This window comes from Lissotriton helveticus, chromosome 1_1 (assembly GCF_964261635.1).
Source record: "Lissotriton helveticus chromosome 1_1, aLisHel1.1, whole genome shotgun sequence".
NCBI classification, from domain to species: Eukaryota; Metazoa; Chordata; class Amphibia; order Caudata; family Salamandridae; genus Lissotriton; species Lissotriton helveticus.
Window position 1 is genome coordinate 1,895,717,075 of NC_136057.1, and position 25,533 is coordinate 1,895,742,607.

A 25,533-nucleotide genomic window follows, 5' to 3' on the forward strand; every position below is an offset into this window, starting at 1 on the left:
GATCCTGTTATACTTTCGAATAAAAAATCAACCTTCACTGATCCTGCAACCGTTTGTCACGTTTATTTTTTTCAATTAAATGGCTCGCTTGTTACATACTCCTATACCCCTGGCTTTTGACCCTTTCCTACGCGCGGTCTGTACTACCGCCCTCGGGCGATCTATGTAATGAACAGAGTACCATTGCCGAGACACAAGTGAATGCATCTCAGAGAGATAAGTCAAGTACGTGGTAGATAAAAACATTTTCGTGTTTATGCACGCTGATGTGCTTTGAACGCTGCCCCCCCCTCTTTTCTTTTTCTGCAGGTTACATTGGAATTTCAGCTAAAGTATGGAGAAGACCTAAACCGCACCGTGTTCCACGCGAGGAAAAATAGGCTAGCTCTGTGAGACGGTACATTATATGTACGAGCTATCTCTGGGAGCGTGAAAGATTGTATGGTATGAATGTGCGCATGGGCCCTGATTTGTACGGTATGAATGCGTATGTGTGGCGCACGACTGGGTCAATAAAAGAATGCTTTTTGTATGACTGAGGCGTTGATCGAACGGTTAATGGAATGAGAAAAATAAGCCCGAACATGGTATCCGCATGTGAAGGACGAAAAAGAATATAGCACTTTCCTTACTTAGGAACGACTCTCCCTGGAGCTAGTCAATGGGAGAGTAGCCTACACCAGAAACTTGAAGGGTTATTTCAGTACGACGAACCCGACCCCAACCGATATTCCAAATGTACACCCAAAATAATGCGCACCAGTAAGTCAATTTATGTGCTGACTAAATAAGAGAAGTTAGCTCGGCTCCGCCGCCCACCCCGCCCAAAATAACGACAAACCCTATGCAAATATTATAAATATATACAACACACCAGCAAAGTAACAGGGTAAAACGTTTTATTGAATAACTATTTACATGGCAGCCTGCTGCAACATCGATCCAAATGCATGACGCTGTTCCTGTCGAGGTAGCATAGGTGGCGGCCTAGGGGTGGAGGACCGTTGTGCAAATAGCCCGGGGGCGACACCACGCGCCAAGGCCCATCCCCGCGGTCAGCTGCAGCAGGGCGACCCTTAGCGTTTCACTCCCCGGTCAGCTGCACCATGACTGCCATTGGCGTTCCACTCGGTTGGATGGCCGGGGACCCGCTCCGGTGGCCGGGGTGAACAGCGGCTGTTGCTGCGGAACGCTCAAAATGGCGGCCGACTCCCCGGATTTGGGCCTGGTCCACTAGAACGACTCTGGACTACCCTGGAACTCGAATGCTTGCCTGCTCAGGCATGAGCCCCACTCTTGAAGACGTCCTCTCAGTTTTAAAGGTTCTACGAGAGTCGTTGGCCCTCGACTCCCGCGGGCTTCCGATGGGGGCAACCGCCACTGTTGCTCGACTATCCCCCATGGATATACCGCTGCCACGGGTGTCCGCCGCCTTATCCACATCTGGTGCCGTGAGGGAGGCTGATTCAGTGCATCGGCGGAGGGATACGCCTGCTGTCCCGCTCTCCGGAAGTGGCCACAACATTGTCACAGGATGGTAGTGCTCTCATGCTGACGCCAGTTTTTGTCCGAATTACTATGAGACACTGTAGACTGCCAACTTGATCAGCTCCGGTGGCACCTCAGCGTGACCCGGTAGGGAAGATTTTGCCTCCCTCGCCTTTGAGTCATGGTTCATGCTGCCTGTTTTTTCTGTTGGCGCTAACAAACTTTTTGAACTGCTGAAAGGGATTCTGGTCCTGCCGCTACTTATTGGAGACATTGAACTATACTCTGAACCTGCCTGGCCTCGACCAAAATGGCGCCAGTATGGGAGCGACTTGCAACTCCTTATGACGTTCTAGTTACTTAGCCTTGACATTATGGGGGATGTATGCGGTCTTTGTGCACATGGCGGGCGGGGAAGGGTACTGACTGGGCATACGGACAACCCTATTGATGTCGATTTTTCATTATTGATTATTGTATTAATAAAGCTTCGAAGTAATGTTACCCATGATACTCGCCCATGGTGTGCGTATGGACGATTTTATTGTAACTGATCCTGTTATACTTTCAATTAGAAAATCAACCTTCACTGATCCTGCAACCGTTTGTCACGTTTAGTTTTTTAAATTAAATGGCTCGCTTGTTACATACTCCTATACCCCTGGCTTTTGACCCTTTCCTACGCGTGGTCTGTACTACCGCCCTCGGGCGATCTATGTAATGAACAGACTACCATTGCCGAAACACAAGGGAATGCATCTCAGAGAGATAAGTCAAGTACGTGGTAGATAAAAACATTTTCGTGTTTATGCACGCTGATGTGCTTTGAACGCTGCCCCCCCCCCTCATCATTTAGATTACCACCGCCCATTGCACAAAAGCGTACCGGGCGCTCCCCACGGAAAAAAAGCCTCCACATCAAACCTAGGGGGGCAGGGAGGATCTACTATGCCCCCTTATGGTCATTTCCCCCTTTATTTTGGCCTATATTCGATCCTACCGAGAGAAAAGATGGCAGCCGCTCCGGACTGTTTAGAATGTTGACAGACACTGGAGAGCCAATCAGCTTCGCTTCGCGAAGTTCCGTTACGCGTCAAGTACGCGAACCGGAGCGCTACCCGGAGCGCTGTTACAGATATATATATTTTTTGGAACGTTAATTTATCAAAATCCACTGGAGCACATATATTGAGACCTAGCAAACGCACATCGGGCTAACAGTCCCTACAATTTTGCCAAGTTTCATGCAAATCCATTCAGCCGTTCGGGCTAAAAGTGAGGCCAACCGCCCTGTGGAAATTAACATGGGAAAAATGCGTTTTGGGACCCCCCTTTTTTCTCGGCCCCCCCTTGCCGAACCCCCCGCAAATTTTCAGTGGCTGCTCAGAAACAAAATGTTCCAATTACAATCATCTCATGAATCCGTTACTTGATCATGAACAGCTTTGTTCCTACGGAGGGATTATGGCCTTTGCAGCGATACATGGAGTTCTGGGTCATTGGAATATATTCGCAGCGGCGCAAGATTTCTTGGCACACAGCTACATTGAAAATTCACCGAGTTCTCCTCTGATGCTACTAGAGGCTCCGGTGATTAATGACCATGTATGTTCATTTCCTCTTTTCAATTGGATGGCTGACTTGTTTTCGGATGATAACAATGACTTTCTTTTAGAAGCAGTTGCCACTTACTTTGCCTATTCAATGGAAAGATAGCTGTTCTGCAAACCATTGACATCTTGACTGTTTTTTCCCTTCCTAATTATTCTTATTTTTTTTTCTTATTATATTTTATATAAACTGACCTATTGGCTTTACTAACATTGGACATTGTAATTTCCTACTGGTGTGAATTTTTTAAGTTATGTGGAGTTAATTTTTTTTCCACACCTCCTCCATTTTGTTCAAAACATTTCATGATGCTCTAATTTCAACAAATCATTACCTTATGTTATCTTATCTGATTTAAAATATTCTCGAAACAAGGCTGCGTAAAATATGGTTAAATGTGCCCTGAGAAATGTGAATAGTTACAATGACTTTTTATATGATTTTATATGGTTTATCACCATTCTCCCTTTCTACTCCTTATTTCCGCCTCACACACATGTGCTGCTTTTAATTTATGCCTATTGCAAGATTTTTGATTCATAACTAAAAAGTTTATGATTACCCTGATATTACCCTTGCTTATCAACCTGTATGAGACATTGTGTACTGAAACCTTTCAAAAAATTATATCAATACAATAGTTGTTCTGAGTACTAATTTTCGAATGTCCCTGCACATAACATACATGCACCTCGAGCCAAATTCTCCCTTTTGGCGCGTTTTTCATTTCCTTTCACAATACCATACAACAAGCTTGTTACTGCTTCGTATGCTGTAAACTAACTGTAAATGAAGTGATGTGTAACCATTACTATTTTCATATATGATTACTGAACTTAAAATTAAAACACACCTTCTTGCATGCAATATAATTAAATATATTTCATTGCAGGGCTGTACAATGTTTTTTAAACGATATTCATTTTGCTTCATACTACATTTCCATCATTTGTGTTCTATGAACTAGTAACTATACCCACTATTTTCTTTAGATTATGTTTACTTGTATTAAATAAAAGACTTTCTCTCAAAACACTGCATCATTGAATAAAATTTTTAAATATATACGTTCCCTCTTTTAACTCATATTCACAACTGAAATAATTTATACTAAAACTGTATTCATGTGTTTGACGTAATCTCAGCTGTACTCAATTCATGTTTTCTTTTGTCAACCTGAATTTTTCATAGTTCAACCCGCTGGCCTGCAACGGTCAGTCAATCCTTTCTTCACGAGTTGTGAACCATAGCATAAATTGTACCTCTGGCAAAACAATTATTTATTATTGTAACAAAACTCCGCCGCAGTTGTGCTTCACTCAGAGTATTAATCACTGCTCCCTTGCTTCCACAGAGCACACGCTATATCCTATTTCAGTACCTATCACCCTTTCATCTCGACTATAACAACTGTGTCTGCCTGCAGAACAAACTTCCTTAGCTCAGACTGAACGCACACATACACACATACACACACTAACATAACACAAAGCAACTAATATAGAAAGCAGGAGTGAGATGAAAATGGAGTCACACTGTGGTACACAGAAACCTCTATATATATTTGCTCTTCTACATCAATTTATAAAAGGCATATACTCCACGAACCTGTCTACAACCTCATGGTCACAATTTTTCATTTAATTGTACTGGGACACCTCTCCTTCTCACCCCACCCCCACAACTGCATTCCTCGCCCGCAAACCGCACTGTGGGCCTTATTTATGAAGGCCTTGCGCCGCCGGTGCGTCACTTTTTCCCATGTTAAAAATGACGCTCCGGCGGCGCAAGGCCTTCATAAATCTGCCCCTGTAATTTTTTCCTCAAACTTAAAGTTTAAAATACCTAAACCATTACCACTTTTTTTCGACAATATCACATTTAATCAACTATTTTTCTCTCTACCTGCATTATCTCTACTCTACCAATTCCTTTGTTTTTTGATTGGTAACCAACTTTACAAATTATGTGCAAACGCTCCCAAATATTGATTAACTTCTGTCTATTTCATTACATTTTATTTTCTATTTATTCAGTTTTCCACAAATACATTCAAAACTATAATTCAGACTTGAAAGAAAGTGAAGAAACCCCCCCTCTGACGTCTGCTGTGGAAGCCCAAGATAACACACATCCCAGATACACACAGAGCCGCACTTGAACGTTTCACATCTCTATAATCAACCATTTCAATATTAATTAGGCCTCACACTTGTCTTACCCATTCTAAGAGCCCCTCCACCTTTACTCTACCTACTGATTACACGTTCATGTCCCCCTACAAAAAATCATTTTTTATCGTCCTTCCCCCCCCCCAAATTTCATTGCAGATCCGTCTCTAACTAACATTTAATTCATAGACCTAACAGTAGCTCATAACTTCAAAACATGACTGAACTCCACTATCCTTAATCACATTAATTAATCGTAATTTTAAACTAATAATTACAAAGAAACAATGTTCCAAAACATTGATGTAATAAAATGGAACATTAGTTGAAAACATATCAAACTGTATCAAAGTCAAAAATGTGCTTCCTTCCTTAGACACAGTAACTCACATAATCAAATATATTGATCAAACCACATTTAACGGTACATCATAAAACAAACAGTTATACACTCAACTTTACCAATGCTTTATCAGATGTAGAACAATGATAGTTGTAAAACGATAGCCCTTTGACGGAGCTCTCAATAATACTTCTATCACTGCAACCAAGGAATAATGGCATAGATTTTCTGTCAATACACACTCATATATGTCTCCTCAACCAATCATATTTGTTCCCGCACAATTTCATATTCAAATTACCATTTCAGTTGGTTATCCTTTCAATATTTTCAAAGTCACATAACGGTCACCCTTCCCCCTCTGCCTTCTCTGGCTGTTACCATGGTAACAGCTCAATCTGCACCTAGCTGAAGGCACAGATCAAAAGTTCATATCTCAACGTTCTAAATCCAAGCAAAAAGGATAATTTCCCTCCAAACACACCTGCCTATCCACTCTTGTTTTACATTTCTTTATTTTCCACGACCAATAGAAGATTTGTTTATAATAAAACTATAACATACAGCGTAGTCTTCAATCTTGAAGTATATCAATTAACCAATCATGTTCAGTTTTCCTTTAACACCAAACCTCACACACTTTTTTTATCGTGACTTTCACCATCTACTTGCCATTCCACTTCACGAACCCATCAGAGTACTACTGCATCTACCTTGAAAATGAAGGTTTGGCTTGTAGGACACAGTTATATTCACTGGAGTGAAAAATATGCTGCAAACAGACGAATTTGTAACCTTGACTTACCAAATGTGCAGATTACGTGGATTGGCCAAAGAGGATTAAGATGTCACCAATTGATACCATTGGTGAAAATTTTTATGCATCTCCCTGAACCTAACCTGATAATTGTGCACTGTGGTGGCAATGATCTAGGCACATTAACAGGGGTAGGTCTGGAAATGCTTCTAAAAGACACCTTTCGTCAATTGATGTCACTTTTTCCTCGAACTGTCTTGGTGTATTCAAATATATGCCAAAGACAAAAATGGAATTGGTCCAATGAACGTTGTCCACAGATTGAGAAAGCAAGGAAACATGTAAATAAATCTGTTTCTGCTTTCATCAGAGAATATAACATGGGTTCTATATACAACAACAACCTACGTTTCAACATGGAAGGCATCTATCGGAGAGATGGTGTTCATTTCACGGATGAGGGAAATAGAATTTTCCTCTGTAACATGAGACTCTGCATCGGAACTTACTTATAAGTTCAGCAAAAACTCAATTAACACAAGGGCTCTTTTAAGAGCCACCTTAGATCTAAACACTCAAACTTGTAATTTATCTCCATCTTTCCTTATGTTTTTTGATCGCCGTGCGCGACCGAGTGCGTGCACCTCGTAACTTATTTGCGAAAAAAAGCTACTTTTACACTTTCGTCATCCTTAATAAACCCCTCAAGAAACCTACGAAATCAAACACTCAACACCCTGCTCCCTTTCCATTCTCACCACTATAGTTTTTCACAGTCTTGTAAATAGGGGTGCGCGACCGAATGCATGCACCCCGCAAATGTTTTCTCCAAAAAAAAAATAGTATTTTCGCGTTCAGGGTCCATACTGTACCCCCTTAGAAAACCTACCCAGCCAGACAATCTCTACCTTCTCCCCTTTCCATGTACTAACCCTTTGTTCTGTATTATATATTCACTCGCACTAACAAAATGGCGGACAACACTTCCTGATTTCCTCCGAATCGAATGTTGACAGACGTTAAACAGCAAATCACAATGCCGCTCGCGCACACCCGCATAGGTGCGCGCACCCGTGCTCGCTTACAGATATATAACTGATTTCAACTTTAATTTTCTCAGCAACTACGGAACGGATTTACACCATTTAAACAAAAGCGTGATCTGCGACCCACACTCTACCTTTCTACCAAATTTCGTATAAATCCATTCAGCCGTTCGAGCTGTAGCCGTGTCTAAACGTCCTATGGAAAATAACATGGGAAAAACACGTTTTGGGACCCCCCTTTTATCTCAGCCCCCACTTCACCAATCCCCCCAAAACTTTCACAGAATGAGCGCAGCGGACCTAGCCATCTTCTTTGAGAAATTCGCAAACATTCGTCCACCAGGGCCAAAGTTATTCCCAATAGAATGTTGCAGATTTCCTATGGAAACTAGGTCCTAACTATAACTGCCTACTGGCGACCGCCAGTAGGTAATGTATGTATATATACACATATATATAATCTAACACAAATATATATAATATATATCTATATTTTGTTTACACAAAACAGAAAAAATATTACCTATTCAATTACAAAAGATTAAATAAATTGCCAAACAATTAAAATACAAAATAAAAAACAAAGAATACATGTTAAAACAAATAAAAATATAAACAAATACTATTAAATTAAAATAATAAACAAATATTCAAAAAGATATTTAACCAATATTAGTAAATGTATTGGAGTCTATGCAACAGTAGAGACATTGTAGGACTTCAGGGGGCGGGGGGGGTAAATATATCATTACCACTCAAAACAGTAGGAAAACCTTGATCTTGCAAAGGAGTTAAATGTACTATTCCGTCTGTGCAACATTAGGGAAAGCACTTGACTTCGCAGGGGTCACATTTACTATTTCCACTCTAGTCTGTGCAACAGTAGGAAATGCTTTGGACTTTGGAAGGGTTAATTTCCTACTTCCACTCTAGTCTGTGCAACAGTAGTGACAGTGTTGGACTTCTGAGGAGTACAATTTTGTATTCCCACTTCCGTCTGTGTAACAGTAGGGAAAGTGTTGGACTTCAGAGGGGTAATATTTACTATTCCCACTCCAATCTGTGCAACAGTAGGGAAAACATTTACTTTGGAGGGGCCACATTTACTATTTTCACTCCAGTCTAAGCAACAGTAGGGTAAAACATTGGACTTTGGACAGCTTAAATTTACTACTCCCACTCCAGTCTGTGCAACAGCATGGAAGGTGTTGGACCTTGAGGGGGTTAAATTTACTATTCCCACTCCAGTCTTTGCAAAAGTAGGGAAAGTGTTGGCCCTTCAGAGGGCAAATATGTTTTAGTCCCATTCCAGTCTGTGCAACAGAAGCCACAGCATTAGACTTCTGAGGGGTGCAATTTCATATTTCCACTTCAGTCTGTGTAAAAGTTGGGAAAGGTTTGGACTTCAGAGGAGTAAGATTTACTATTCCCACTACAGTCTGTGCAACAGTAGGGAAAGGATTTACCTTGGAGGGGCCAAATTTACTATTTCAACTCCAGGCTAAGCAACAGTAGGGAAAGCCTTGGACTTCCGAGGTGTACAATTCGGTATTCCCACTTCAGTCTGCGTAACAGTAGGGAAAGTGTGGGACTTCAGAGGGGTAAGATTTACTAGTCCCACTCCAGTCTGTGCAACAGTAGGGAAAGCATTTACCTTGGAGGGGCCACATTTACTATTTCAACTCCAGCCTAAGCAACAGTTGGGAAAGCGTAGGACTTCGGAGGGGTTAAATTTAATATTTCCACCCCAGTCTGGGCAACAGTAGGGAAAGCATGGACTTCATAGGGGTTACATTTACTATTCCCACTACAGTCTGTGCAACAGTAGGGAAAGCGTTGAACTTCAGAGTAGTTAAATGTGCTATTCCTACTCTAATCTGTGCAACAGTAAGGACAGTTTGGGCCTCAGAGGGGTTACATTTACTATTCCCACTCAAGTCTGTGCAACAGAAGTCAAAGTGTTGGACATCACAGGGTTTAAATGTTCTATTCCCACTCCAGTCTGTACAACAGTAGGAGAAGTGTTGGACTTCAGAGGCATCAGATTTACTATTCCCCTCCAGTCTGTGCAACAGTAGGGAAAGGGTTGGACTTCGGAGGGGTTACATTTAATATTTCCACCCCAGTCTGTGCAACAGTAGGGAAAGCATTGCATTCAGAGGGGTTACATTTACTATTCCCACTACAGTCTGTGAAACAGTAGGGAAAGCGTTGAACTTCAGAGAAGTTAAATGTGCTATTCCTACTCTAATCTGTGCAACAGTAAAGAAAGCGTGGTCCTCAGAGGGGTTACATTTACTATTCCCACTCCAGTCTGTGCAACAGAAGTCAAAGTGTTGTACATCAGAAGGTTAAGATGCACTATTCCCACTCCAGTTTGTGCAACAGTAGGGAAAGCGTTCAGTTTTCGAGAGGTTACATTTACAATTCTCACTTTAGACTGTTCAACAGTAGGGAAGGTGTTGGACTTTGGTGGGGTAACATTTAATATTCACACTCTAGTCTGTGCAACAGTAGAGAAAGCGTTGGACCTCACAGGGTTTAAATGTTCTATTCCCACTCCAGTCTGTGCAACAGTAGGGAATGTTTTGGACTTCAGAGGCATAAGATTTGCTATTCCGACTCCAGTTTGTGCAACAGTAGGGAAAGTGTTCAGTTTTGGAGAGGTTACATTTACAATTCCCACTCTAGACTGTTCAACAGTGGGGAAGGTGTTAGACTTTGGTGGGGTAACATTTAATATTCACACTCTAGTCTGTGCAACAGTAGGGAAAGCGTTGGACTGGACCTCACAAGGTTTAAATGTTCTATTCCCACTCCAGTCTGTGCAGCAGTAGGTAGAGATTTGGACTTCAGAGGCATAAGATTTGCTATTCCCCCTCCAGTCGGTGCAACAGTAGGGAAAGGGTTAGACTTCAGAAGGGTAAGATGTACTATTCTCATTCCAATCTACGCAACAGTAGGGAACTCATTGTACTTCTGATGGGTTAAATGTAATATTCCCAATCCAGGCTGTGCAACAGTAGGGAAAGTGTTGGGCTACGGAGGAGTTCAATTTACTATTTCCACTCCAGGCTGTGCAACAGTAGGGAAAGTGTTGGGCTTCGGAGGAGTTCAATTTACTATTTCCACTCCAGTCTGTGCAACAGTAGGGAAGGTGCTGGACTTCGGAGAGGTAACGTTTACTTTTTCCACTCTAGTCTGTGCAACAGTAGGGAAAGCGTTGGACCTCGGAGGGGTTATATTTACTATTCCCACTCCAGTCTGTGCAACAGTAGGGAAAGTGTTGGGCTTCAGAAGGGTAAGATTTACTATTCCCACTCCAGTCTGTGCATCAGTAGGGAACGCACTGGACTTCAAAGGGATACGATTTACTATTCCCACTCCAGTCTGTGCAACAGTAGGGAAAGCATTGGACTTCGGAGGGGTAACATTTACTATTGCCACTCCAGTCTAAGGAGCAGTAGGTAAACTACTACACTTCAAACACATTACATACTTGAATAGCCCTATTAATATAGAAAAAATATAAAACTATAAATATAAACATTGCTTAACATAAAATATATATAAGAATTAAAAAAATAAACAACAATTATCCAATTTACGATATTAATAAACAATGTAATAATTCATTTTCTGTATTGTAATTTAATTGTATTGTAATTGCATTTATATAGCGCTTACTACCCCTGACGAGGCATTGAAGCACTTTTTCGGTGAGTAGCATGCTACTCCGGAACCCATAAAGGATTAGTAGTGAATTAGTATAGTGAAATATGAAAGTAATTGAGTAGTGGATATGTTAGTCAGTTATTTGGATTCAGAAGGATGGTGAAGGGATAGAAGATGGAAAAAGGTTTGCATTTATATAGCGCTTGCTACACCTGATAGGGTGTTGAAGCACTTTTGCAGCAAGTAGCACGCAACTCTGAACCCCATAAAGGATTAGTGGTGAATTAGTATAGTGAAATATGAAAGTAATTGGAGTAGTGGATATGTTAGTCAGTTATTTGGATTGAGAAGGATAGCGGAGGGACAGAAGAGGGAAAAAGGTGTGCATTTATATAGCGCTTGCTACCACTGATGAGGTGTTGAAGCGCTTTTTCGGCGCGGAACACATAATGGATTAGTGGTGAATTAGAACAGTGAAATATGAAATTAATTTGAGAGGTGGACATGTTAGTCTATTATTTGGATTGAAAAGGATAGTGGAGGGATAGAAGAGGGAAGGATTTAGACTTTTTTTTGAAGCTCATAGAAGTAGGAGGAAGCTTGGGATAAGTAAAAGGGATGTGGAGGAGGAAGAGTCAGAGGCAGGGGTTTAGAAAGGTTTGTTTTGGGGGATCGGAATAGTAAAAGAGGTATGAGATGATGCAAGGAGGGGTAGGGTAGGGAAGAGTCTAGAAAGGGTTATTTTGGGTATCACAGTAGTGGTATGGGGTTTGGGATGCATGAGAGAGTGGAGGTACAGTATATATTGATAGAGGTATAGGGTGAGAAATAGGGTAGTGCTTTGGAAAGAGTACTAGAACGAGGTTTGAGATGAGTCAGAGATTTGAGGTAGAGGATATATTGAGAGCGGTATAGACCGCTCTTCATCAGGAATAAAATCACCAAACACATTCAACAAAGGAACCTCTGCTCTAGAGTGGCACCTCGTCTCAAAATTCCAAGATATAAGAAAAAAACACATGGGTGACACATCCTTCTCTGTTCAAGCAGCCAAACTATGGAACTCTTTACCCCCCAACATAAGATCCATGGATAACCACCTTATCTTCCCCACATAACCACCATAGGCAAATTATAAAGATATTCATTAGTTCTGCGAAACAAATGTACATATTACTGATAGTTACATTATTCTATGCTTTTAACATGTATGTAAGGCTATGCATAAAAAAGTAAATATTTTATCATAACTATTTTTCTACAATTACTTCACTATTGAATACAAAAATTATATATATATATATAAATAAATAAAATACATTTTAAGTACAACAACATTTGAAAGTAGGAGTTAATTTAATGCATCTTTAATCCACATATACTTCCTTCCTTTATGCATCTATATACCGTCCATGTACTTATGGATCTATACATTTATTACTTTTCTTGTAATTAAGAATATCCATTGCACTACCCTAGGTCATTGATTATCTACAAAATGCCCTTTTATTCAAGTTACATATACATCTATCAGCCATGCATTTTCTTCCTTGAGCTTCAGATATAATTGTTTACCATAAAAGGTAATATGTAAGCATTCAATTTTCATTGTCTGACTTATGTGCAGTGCTGCGTTTAGCTGAGAGCAGCCTCAGAGAGGTTGTCGGCAGAACAATGCATACCTTAACGCATACCAGTTCATACATTAATTTTACACAGCAGACGTTCCAAGCAAGTATATTACCATGGCAGGTGCCTATGTGCGCCCTGTGATGGCCAACCTTATAAACACCGGAAGAGCCTCAATCTCCCTCACCTGGCTGCTCTAAAAGAATAATGCTTATTTAATTATTTCTTAATTAACTTTCCACCCTATACTCCTACAAACCTAGCAACCAACGTCTAGAATATAATGAAAATAAATAAGTATATCACAATTTACATAATTTATAAACAATTACATAATTAATTAACAAGGAATAGTTAATTGTTAATGAATTATTACTTAATTAACCTCCCACGCTCCAGCACTCCAAACACAGTAAGCCATACCTAAAATCTAACTAAAAGAAATAACTATTACACAATTTACATCATTATTAATCCAGTATATATTTATTTATACATTAATAACTTCTTTTAAAAATATTATTTATTTAACTTACCACTGTATACTCCTTTAAACCTAGCAACTCACAATTAAAATATAACTATAATAAATAGATATTACCCAATGTACATAATTAATATTCAATTCAATATTTAATCAAAGTATTAATTAATTATTATTAACTATTACTTAATACACTTTCCACCCTTTACCCATAAAAACATAGCAACCCACACCTAAAATATAAGTATTATAAATCAATATTGCATAATGTACATAATCACAATCTTACTTAAACATTATCAATTAACTGATAATTAAGTATTACTTAATTATTTTCACACTCTATCACCCCTCAAACCCAACAACATGCTACAACACTATCAATTACTATTAATAATTAAATTACAAATTCCAAATCACTTAAATTACAAACTATATTTTTAAATATTAATAACAATTATACACATAATACAAACATATACAATTAATATATAAACTAAAACACCTGAAATAGTTTTAAAAATGATATTCTTTACAACTCTTTTATTGACAATCATATTTACAATAATAATATTCTTAACAATAATATTTGTAACCTGAAAAAACGATATTCTTGACATGGATATTTCTGCACCTTGATATTTACAACTCGATATTTAGTCCAAATACTATTTTCCAGCCTCCTGTTAAGCTCCAACATCAAGAAAGCTGCAATAAGCCTGAAACAAAGAAGAGCATGCTGACCAATTCCAATTGGATTTGCCCTGGGCCCTGCTTGTAGCTAAAGGGAGGCTGATTCCTAACTCACTAAAAAGTGCCCAAAAGTTCTGTGAACTTTGGCTGGTATTAGAATGTAATTTCTCCCCCTCACGATTGTAAAAGTGAACACTTAAAAACAAATTTGCATTTTTTACTACAAAAAAACAGAAGCTACAATGGGACCACCGCTGAATCGCTGTCACCGACATCGCCAGTCAGATTCTACTTAATACTTTGCCCTGCTGAAAGCCGCTTGGCTTCCAAAAATGTTTCCATGTTTCAACATGGAGGATTTCACAAGTACCAGTGCTGAGCAGCAAATTGCCATTGTCGAGCCCTCCGTCGGATCCAGCCATCATCCTGCCTCTCCATAAAAAAGTCTTAGGGCCTGATTGTGAGGAATATATGACGTTACAACGAATTCCGTTGCAACGCATGCCTTTACCACGCATGCGTTACAACGGAATTCGTTTACCACGCATTACATTTACCACAATTACTAGCGTGGTGACGTCATACGTCGTTAAGAGAAAGCGGAAGTTTATTTTCCGTTTTCTCTTAAACGACGCTGATACCCGACGTGACTTCAGGTGAGTTTCTCTTTTGGGGGGAAGACCCCCCCAAGCCCCCCTTTTTTTTTTTTTACCTTTACCACATATTCCTTTACTACAAACCTCGTAGTAAAGGTATGCGTGGTAAAGGCTTGCGTGTTACCACGCATGCATTGTACTGCATGCGTGGTTAACGATTTCGCTGTAAAGGCTTCGTTGTAATGGCCGTTTCCCGATTGTGAGTTCAGTGGTCCAACGGAACGCCGGACCCGTGGTGGCAGTCCCTGGACCGCCAAACTGGCGGTCCATCCACTGTATTACGAATAGAGCAGTAGGACTGCCACAGGCCTGCCTCAATCGCCGGGGATCATGGATAGTAGGAGAGTTGTTTCCATGAGTAAAGTCTGGTCTGGTCCGGTGCAGCTAAATGCGGTGGGGCGGGGCGAGGGAAGGCGAAAGACAACAAAGAGGGAAGATAACATTTAAAAAAAGAAAAACACTTGCCTTGCGCACGCCGCATCGCCAACTTAGCGATGCGGCGAGCTCAAGGTAAGTGATTTACTTTTTTTTAAATTTTATTTTCCCACGTCGTCATCTGTCAAATACCCCTCCCCCCGCCCCACCACTCTAACCTGCACCGGCAGCCACTGAGTAAAGTGATTGTAACATGCAGTCAGTGAAGCTGTCAACAATGTTTTTCTCATCTGAATTTCATTTTACCGGGATAATAAACTGGAAGTTACCCGTTGCACAGTAGTAATATATGTACTAGTAGGCATTATTTAGTACTGTTTCTCTAAATAAAATGTGTCTATGGGCCATATTGTTTATAGTTAAAAATATGTTACGACAATTGAAATTGACATACACTAAATGGCTTGGAAATCACCAGTTATTGTGGGAAACATATTATACGGTTACATATAATTAGTTTGTATTAAACAGGTATACAGTCTGTTAACATCTCTTGCATCACTAGTACTATGTTATACATTTGTGAAGGTAATGACTGTTACTATGTATTTTAAACAATGAAGTGTTCCATGCCACATATAAAAGGAATATAGCAAAGCATCTCAGGGTTCTGTGGCATTGCATAGAAACTCAGATTTTGGCTTAATTTCTCTATAAGTCAAACAACCTTTTGGTGACTTAAAATGCCTTTATAGTACATGGACAAGTTGTTTACTTTGAAATAAAACAAATACCTGGGTTTTCCCCAGCAGCATCCTTCATTTCACCTGGTGGTTTCTTCTTCTTCTTTGGAGATTTTGCTGGCTGTTGATTTGGGTCCTTGCTGTTGATGTCAGGGGGTGAGGGAGAATCTAAGGTTGTGTTCTTTGAATCTGCTCAAACAAAAATAAATGCAATGTTCAGGCTGCTTTTTCATGACAATGATGCTCAGAAACAAATGCATTCCATCAAAACCGTAAGGCACAGGTGTTCTAGTCAAGGAAAAGCACCTCTCACATGTGTGCAAAGTATTTATAAGCATAGAAATCTAATAGACTGAATTATAGACCTACTTCACGGTCTAAAGGGGTCAGAGTTCAGCAGACCAGGAGCTCCACCGTAAACTGGCGGGGCTCCCATTATGCTGAAGCCATGGCTCCCCTGCTTCGTCTAGAGGTGGGGGAATGGCTACGTTTCGGAGGTACATCCACAGCTGACTCTGGATTTGAAACCTTGACCTGCCCAGTCTACCAACGGGAAGCCAGGTCAGTGAAGCAGGAGCCCCGCCCCTTTGCAGCCTGGCTACCGCCACTGATTTTGTCTGCCCATGATCTCTATTGAAGGCTTGCCGGTCCCATGGAGGAAAATATCAAAAGGTCCCTGACGCTCAGGGAGAAATCTGCCTCCATGTTAGTGACAGTTTTTGTTTGCTTTTCTTCAATGAGCCCCATCCCCCACTGGCGTTTGTTGCTGAAAAGCAAAAGAGAAATCCCAGGGGGTGAAATGATCACTCTCTCAGCATTTAGCAGTGATGAAACTGCATCCACCGAGTGGGTGGATGCCATATCACCAAAGCGATGCCCAAGGGGCAGGCAGAGCTCTCTAGATTTGTCAAGCTTATAATGGGAGGAGTGGAATTTAACAACCGTTGTAGCTTAAGGCAGAAGAGCTATGGTGAAATTAGATTAGTCCACCGACAGAGGGCAGAATGTACTGCTGTGGTGGTGTTGAGTGATATTGTTGCGGCACTGAGTGATGCTGTGGTGGCCCTGAGTGATGATGTGGTGGTGCTGAGTGATGCTGTGGTGGCGTTGAGTGATGATTTGGTGGTGCTAAGTGATGCTGTGGTGGCGTTGAGTGATGCTGTGGTGGTGCTGAGTGATGCTGTGGTGGCGTTGAGTGATGCTGTGGTGGTGCTGAGTGATGCGGTGGTGGTGCTAAGTGATGCTGTGGTGGTGTTGAGTGATATTGCTGCGGCACTGAGTGATGCTGTGGTGGCCCTGAGTGAGGATGCGGTGGTGCTGAGTGATGCTGTGGTAGAGTTGAGTGATGCTGTGGTGGCCCTGAGTGAGGATGCGGTGGTGCTGAGTGATGCTGTGGTAGAGTTGAGTGATGCTGTGGTGGCTTCGAGTGATGCTGTGGTGGTGCTGAGTGATGCTGTGGTGGCGTTGAGTGATGCTATATTGGTGCTGAGTGATGCTGTGGTGGTGCTGAGTGATGCTGTGGTGATGTTGAGTGATATTGTTGCGGCGTTGAGTGATGCTGTGGTGGCGTTGAGTGATGCTGTGGTGGTGCTGAGTGATGCTGTGGTGGCGCTGAGTGATGCTGTGGTGGCGCTGAGTGATGCAGTGGTCGTGCCGAGTGATGCTGTGGTGGTCCTGAGTGATGCTGTGGTTGCCCTGAGTAATGCTGTGGTGGTGCTGAGTGGTGCTGTGGTGGTGCTGAGTGGTGCTGTGGTGGTGTTGAGTGATATTGTTGCAGCACTGAGTGATGCTGTGGTGGTGCTGAGTGATGCTGTGGTGGCTTTACTAGCTGATTTGCTGATTAGCCAGTAAGATGGTTCAGGGAGATAAATACTCCCAGCTGAGATCTATATCTAACTTGCATGTTTGAAGTTATGTTGTACGAAACAATCTATCTGGGAATGGAACTGGAGGTATTCCATCTGGAGCCCAGTTTTCATCCTTGAACAGAATTTAAAGGGTTTGGCTTTCTACATTCCCCAGCCAAGGATGGATGACTTTGAGGATTTTGGATAACTGAATCTCAGGAAACTAATGGAATTCTGGATGTTTTATCCAGTGTGAAATGCGCCATACAGAGAAATGTGCATTTTTGCCCAAAGTGATTTAAGTTATGCCCAGGGGAGCAAGTGAGATCAAACCACCATATGCTCAGCAAATTTGAGCCGCAGAAGATGGACTGGATAGTCTGATTAGTTTATTAAAGTTCATATCCCTGCAGAGCTGGCTCAGCCTTACATCCTTTAAGATAGATACAATTAGTATCATTACACTGAGTTGGATGTGCAAACACAAACTGATTTTTCTTTTTTTCCCCCAACACTTTGATACGAACTCCCCCTTGAGGAAAGCCCTTGCCCTATACCCCTACTAAATTTGAGCATGATCCGTTCCCAGTACCATCCCAGAAATAGAGCTAAATCACCGACCATTACCTAGGGGATGGAATAGGAGAGAAAGAGTGAAACTGGAGTTTGGAAATGTCCACAAATATGAGTTTGTAACAATACCTCTTCCTGCTATGGGAAGAGTTTAAACCCCTCTTGCAGGCTCACTTGGTGCTGGGCTATTTTCTTCATTAACAACTTAACTCTCCTATCCACAGCATATGAAAAAGATGTGGTATATAAATATACTGTAACTGTAGATGAAGGAATGGTGTACGTTGACAATGAAATATGATAAACACCAATAAAATAGTTTTAAAAAGCAAGGAGTCGGAAAGACTATTTTATCACAAATTTAAGGGAAAATCAATTACACGTCAGAAGGTCTACCTGGTGTATCTCCGATTGGTTTCTTCTTTGGGGCTTCGGGTACTTGTTTCCTTGTGGTCGGGTTGTCCTTAGACGAGTTCTTGGAGGAAGGGGGAGGTATCTGTGAAGATGTTCTTGGAGGAGTCTCTGGAGTGATGAAAAATACCTTCTTTAAATTGCACACCTACCCCATGTATTTCAGAAGCAGTTTCTGCTCGGTAGGTAATGGATTCATTACTTTTTGAACTTGTAATCATATTTATTTCCTCTATCTTTAATAAAGGAAAGAGGGTGGCCAGAAAGAGGTCCTATTAAGTGGAAATCACTCCATTCATTGCAGACTTCCAGTAATGGAGGACCAGAAAGGGAAGGGTTTAATGCATTGTATTTTGTTGCATTGCATTGTATTAAAGTTGCATATGCCTGCCAATGCCCCTAACAATTTCTTGATGGAATGGCAATACACCACTCTGCTCTTAATGCACGGTTGGAGTGTGGGCCTATGTGGAACGAGTTTTGATGTTATATGTGAAGATCAGATGGATTTAGTCATTATGATGTGGTATACCTTTAGCTGCTCTTAAGCCGGAAGTAAACCAATGAGGACTGTGAAACACATTTGCATATGGATGCTTCTTATTCTTACCAATTGTGAGTTACAGAGTTTTCTTGTGCAGTGCATCTGATTGAGTTAGTATTACCTAAGTTTCACTTTGATAAAAGGTGGCAGGTTGACATGCATGGCCCTGTGGGCAAGACAGGGTAACTTAAAGGGAAAGTGTTTGGTCCTGGGTAGCTAGTGAATTGCTTGAAAGGCTTGAGTAATGCAGTTGTGAAGGCATAGGTACAGTAATTCCTTGGTTGCAACAGAGGTATCTTTTTTCACTCTTCAGTGCATGTAACATAGTGCTCCAAATTAAGGTTAATTTGCAAAGACGAGATTCTCCGGAAGCTACAGGAAACTAATGAAGGTGGCCACAACCTTATATAAGAAATCTAAATGTGTGTGAATGATTCAAAGACTTTAGATGATGATAAAGGTACTTCTGGTAACTTGGTTCACTTCACAGGAGAGTGGTAGGTCAAAGGCATGATCACTCCCAAGTTTCTTACTTGAGCTAATGTTACAAAGTTATTACAAAGTTCTTAGGCCACATGGTCCTAGAGACATAATTTTACTTTGGACAAATTGATTTGTTATCAGCATCAATTGGTCCATGGGTCAGACACAATGGTAATTAGTTAATTGAGAAATACAATCAGCCACAGAAAATGTGTTTGTACCACTCCCATTTTGTACCAAGTGATAGTCACTGTCACAAGGCAAATTTTGAATGGTGAATTGTATATTCCAGGAACATTGAACACAATTCCTTAAAATTCTCTGTCTGGTGGGATAGCTAATGATCTCTTCATCCACCCATAAAAGCAGCCCCTGGTATTCAACCTAGTGCTTGTTTTCCCCATTTCCAAATGAGCTAGTTCATCCTTTCTAGGCAAGAGCATTCCAGGACCATCTATCTAGTTTTCTAACAAGAGATGTTATGGGTGCGGTGTAAAAATGAAAGACTTTGTGAGTGTTGTATCTGTAAGTCACCTATGTCACTTGCACTGTAGAAGATACCAGAACATTGTAGAAGAGAGTAGAACAGTGGAATCTTGCGGTCACAAAGTTCTAGAATGTAGAGTGAGGAGCCTAAGAGCTCCTGAACTGGCAGTTGGTATGCTGTGGCTGAGGTGTATGGAATAAACCTGATGCTTCTCTTCACACTCTGGTCAGCTTATTGTGTAAACCTTTTATCTTGCATTGGACACTGGGGATGAGAACGGGATTCAGCCAGGTATGCCTCAACATGCACTCGACACAGCAGGAAGATGGAGTGTGGCCACTCTCAGGAACTGAAGGGTATTCAGGGAGGTTCCCTGGTTACACAACTGAATCCAAGATCATTGTGTCAAACTGACTCTGGTACACAGTGAGTACTTTTGTGGATGGTCACTATGTGAGCCTGAGCAGTGAGCAATTGGCTACTACCGGCAGTCCCTGTGGTGACGTAATGGTCATCCCGATGTGACCCCTGTTCACTGCTCAAATTATTGTCTTGGGAAAGAAACTGTGTGCTAGAGGAATGTGGTGAATTCAACCTTCTTTGAGCACTTAAACAATTAGAAAGAGAAAGGACTACCTGAAGCTGCTCTACACTTCCAGCATACGCTTGAAAGGTGTGTGGCTTTCTGATAAGGGTGTGCACTGTACATGAGAAATCCCCTTCCTTTTGTAACGCTGAACTTAAGCGGCTACCAACTGATGAGATCGTGTTTGATGCCACATACATGCAGCAACAAACTGTTGTGAGCATGGGGAGTGCTCGCTCAGCGCAAGAATTCACTACCCTTTACTCTCCTCGCTAGCAGTGCAATAAGGAAAATGTGGTGCTCAAGAACCTGAATTAGGGTCTCACTCCAGTAGGGCCACTCACCTTCCTTGAATCTGCCTTCCCAGTGAAAGCCGCATTCTTGCTCCCGGGGGGTTCTGAAGGAGCCTGAAGGGAGGAGCACCTGCAAGGAGTCTTGGGAAGACTTTCTGTGGTATGTCATCTACTGCCTAGAGTTTTCCATGTTTTGTCCTAGAGCTGCAAGGCGTATTCGCCTAATTGATTCTGGGTTTCAGATTCTATTCCTCTCTAAGCAGTGCCATCACTACCTGGAGGCAGTTGAGGTAAACCACACCGATGTTGGCAGTGATAAAAAGAGAACAGAAACTCAGTGTGTGATACATTTTGCTTTGCCATATACTGTGAGACCTAAGCCCCAGTTTGATTGTGACGGTAGAGGGGTTGGAGAAGTGAGGTGGGGGATATTTTTCGTGACATCAGAAAGAAGAAATGAGTGTGCAGAGTGTTACTCCTCCCCCACTATTTGTAATATCCCCTTGGGAACCAACATTGAAGTGGAACACATATTTAACAGGTCTTTCACAATTTGTCCATAGTTTGTGAGCCCAATTTGGATCTAGAGAGGAAGATAGTACGACTACAACATTGCTTAGAAGCATAGCAACAAGAAATCCTAGACCATCTACCTGATCTGAGTGCTGATGAATCCAGGGGGTTAAATTAATATGAAATATGCATAAAGAAATTAGATAATCGTTTCCTTCCTATGATCAGTATATTCATGGAGCATTATCATTTCAGGAAGGGCACACAAAAGAGAGGAGAAACAGTAGAAGAATTTGTGTCTGTGTAAGTTTGAAGCAAGAAATGACTAACGCACCAGGGGCCAATTTTTTGTTGAATCGTAAATTGAAAGGATACAGGAGGAACTTTGGCTAAAATATGATCCTCCCTTGGGAGATGTGTTTATTGTGGCAAAACAAGTAGAGCTCATGATGAGATGTGTGAAAGAAATTAAGCAAGACACCAATAGTAAGGAAAATGTACAAATAAATGGGGATGAGAAAAATTAGGTATAAATAGTTAAGGGTACTCCTATGGCAAAGGACAGGAAGAGTGTTGGTGCCTTCAAGGGGCAATGCTACAGATGTGAGAGGGTTGGCCACATGGCGAACAGTTAGGAATGCCCAGCAATGAAAGCTGTATGTAATAAGTGTAGGAGGAAAGGCCATTTTTAGGGTTGCTGTTGAAGTAACTCAAGTTTGAGATCATTTTTGATTCATGCTGTAGACTAACAATACTTTCAGATGAGGTATTTAATAAACTATTCAAGAAATATATGAACTACACAAAATGGATAAACACCTAAGAGGGTAAGATGGCCATCCAATAAAGATGATTGGATAATTTGTAGGAAAGATCGAGTATAAAAACAGAACTACAGTATGGAAAGTTTATGTTTCATGTAAAAGAGATAAGATTCTAGAATGGTAAGAAGGATGTAGACGTAGAATCTTATTTTAGGAAAGAATATTCTGAAGGATTCACAGAAAAGTTAGGATGCCTCAAACAATATGTGCACAAGATAAAATTGAAAGAAAAAGCAGTTCCACTGTCAGCTAAAGTACGTAGTCTTCTCTTGAGTGTGTTAGAGAAATTGTGCAAGCTGGATGTAATAGAACCTGTTGAAGCAACTGAATGGTTGTCACTCATTGTAGTGGCAAGAAAAGCAGACACCAAGATTTGCCTGTGTGTTGACTCTCAACAAAGAGGTAGTTGCTGATAATCTCTCTTTTCCAAACATAACAGAGATGATCACAACTGTAGCTTGAGAAAAACTCTTCTCAACATTAGATCTAACATCCGCCTATTACCAGATCCATCTATACCCCAACTCTCAAGAGCTCACTGCTTTCATCATGTCCATGGAGACATACAAATATAAAAGCATGCAGCCCGGTCTGGTAATGGCGCCATCAGTCTTTCAGAGAGCCATGTCTAATATACGGTCTGGAATCCCAGGGGCCTTCGTGTTATCAAGACGATGTGCTGATAATTGGGAACTCTCAGGCACAACATAATGAAAGACTTAGACAAGTTTTGGACAGATTCAAAGAGTATAGCCTTATAGTAAGAACAGACAAATGTAAACTTCAATGTACTGAAATAAACTATCTTGGTCATAAATTCACTTCTGAAGGGGCACAACCCAAAACAGATCTGGTTAACACATAATGAAATTAGTGGCGTCCAAAACCAAAGATGAGCGAAGATCCTTTTTGAGAAGGATAGATTTTTATAGTAAACTAATCGGCAACTTTGCCAGTCCAACGTGCCATTTGTGCAAATCGTTGAAAAATAGAGTAACCTTTGAGTGGGATGGGCATTGGAAGAGAGAATTTAGAGATGTCAAGAATGCTCTGAGCACAGCACCAGACTTTTTTCCAGGGAAAAAATATGATCATTACAACAGATACCAGCTCAAAAGGGCTAGGTGCTAGACTTCTACAAGAAATTGGAAAAGGTGAGGAAACCACTGCATTTGCCTGAAGAGCACTTAAGCAATCTGAGGTCAACTATTCTGTAATTAAAAAGAAGCATTTGCAGTATACTGGGCACTAAACAAATTCAAGAACTTCATTTGTGGTACTGTGTTGAAGTTAATAGCAGACCACAAGCCACTTAAGGAGGTATTTATAAAAAAAAGAGCTGGACGCAATTTGCAGTAGAATTAAAAGATGGGTCATTAAGTATACATTTGACATAGAATATATCACTAGTACACATAACTTTGCAGCAGATTGCTTGTTCCGATTGGTTGAGGGCGCAGAAAAGGAAGAGAAAGACAAATTGTGTTATAACCAAAGTGAGGATATAGAATTGCACAAAGAAAATGTGTGTGTGGTTACCAAAGGGGTGGTTGAGGAGATTTGTTAATCCAGGGGTAGTATAGTGTAGAGAAGAATGAAGAGTGGCTGAGGCCAGATTGGATGGTCAGAGAAGAAGATGGATACCATTTCAGAGGCTTGATATTGATACCTCCTGAAATCCTCAGGAAAAAACTGGTTGACATAGCACACAAAGGCCATCTGGGGATCACCAAACCTAAGCAAAGGTTGTGGTTAGACATTTACTGGCTGAGAGAGAGACAAGGATTGCATAGCCTGTTCCACTGATAAGGTAGCAGCATTGCACAGTCTGCCCATGCAGTGTTGCACCCCACCTGTAAGTCCCTGAATAGAAGTAGCAATGCATATCATTGGGCCACTGATGGGAAAAAGGAATTCCCCACACTTTCTAGTTTTGGCTGACATATTCAAAATGGCCAGATATCAAATTTCTCTCTGACATCAGCTCAACCTCAGCTATAATCTTCCTGATAGGGTTTTTTTTTTAATGAGAGGGACTACCCAACACACTTATAACTGACAAAAGTGTTCAGGTTTGCTCCCAGGAAATCAAGGAATTAATGCAATGTAATGGAATAACACACAAACTTAGTGCCCTGTATCTCTCAGAAACCAATGGAGCAGTAGAAAGATGTTTAAAAATCTTAAAGAGGGCATTCACCTGGCAAGATCAAATGGTTTGAGCTGGAAAATGAGGTTTGGAGATGAATAGAGGCTTAACGCTTAAGTCCTCATCATTCAACAGGTATGACTCCCTATGTGTCGTTAAAGAGCGGGAAGCCCAATTCTAGACCGTTACATTGGTGGATGAAGTGGCACAAGGCTTCGGTGAGGGTTGGGTGAGGATTGACAGTGGAGGAAAAGGAAGTTGAAGTTGCAGGCAGCGTGCAAAGAGAGGTTTGTCAAATTGCATAAGACCAAAGCTATTGAGTTTAAAGTGTGTGATTGGGTAAGAGTGAAAGATCCAATTGTCAATTAAACAATGGTCAAAGTTTACTGAACCTATGAAAATCATAAGGCTCTTTTGCAATGCGGTCAAGACACAGGATGGTAGAATATGGAATCTGGTGAGGGTGGTGAAACATTACTGACCTGGACATAATGGGGAGACACGTGAACACAACACTGAAGCAAGGTCAGAAAGTGGCCAAACGAATGACAGTCCTGTGTTAAATAAGGGGGAAACACTGTGGTTAGGGTCAGATCAAGTGGGCGAGTGACTCACCCTGCAGAGTTTCTTGAAAGATAACTTAGTCAAGTAATACAGCGAGAGCTATTACACTGTTTACTTTCCCTTACCTTTGGAAATATAATGTGGTACTCATGTCTAATTTTAACTCTGTGAAGCCATGAATGAAAATCCTTATCTTAACATATTTGTTTCATTTGCTTGCGCCGCATTTACAATGCGGCGCACCATGGGGCAAAAACGGCACAGATGCGTGACGCATCTGTGCCGTAAAGGTGGCGCATTGCTGGAGTTGCGTCGCAAGCGTGACGCAGCTCCAGCAAGGCACGGGGTGCCCCATCTTTACAATGCTGCGTCAAGACCTACGCCTGCTTCAAGCAGGCGCAGGGTTTTGACGCAGCATTGGCCTGAAAGTGACTGAGTGAAATCTTATAGATTTCACTCAGCCACTTTTGCGAGGCGCACCTGCCCCGGAACGCCCACCCTGCGCCGGAACGCCCACAAGTGGCGCAGGGCTTTACAACGTGACGCATCTGCCTAGATGCGTCACGTTGTAAATGGGTCGTAGGGATG

General features: G+C 41.3%; 1 protein-coding gene across 6 annotated transcripts in view; it reads right to left on the bottom strand.

Annotated features, from left to right (window-relative positions):
- The window catches only part of PRG4 (proteoglycan 4), a 415,676-nt gene that overhangs the window by 289,897 nt on the left and 100,246 nt on the right, over nt 1–25,533 (bottom strand). For 4 of the 6 annotated variants that reach the window (XM_078642696.1, XM_078642688.1, XM_078642705.1 and 1 more), the window contains exons 7-8: nt 18,488–18,613; nt 15,723–15,863 (exon numbers count right to left, since the gene is read on the bottom strand). In XM_078642696.1, the coding sequence (XP_078498822.1) occupies nt 15,723–15,863; nt 18,488–18,613 (267 nt within the window). The remainder of the gene's footprint in view (nt 1–15,722; nt 15,864–18,487; nt 18,614–25,533) is intronic. The other 2 variants (XM_078642681.1, XM_078642714.1) reach the window with 2 other exon arrangements.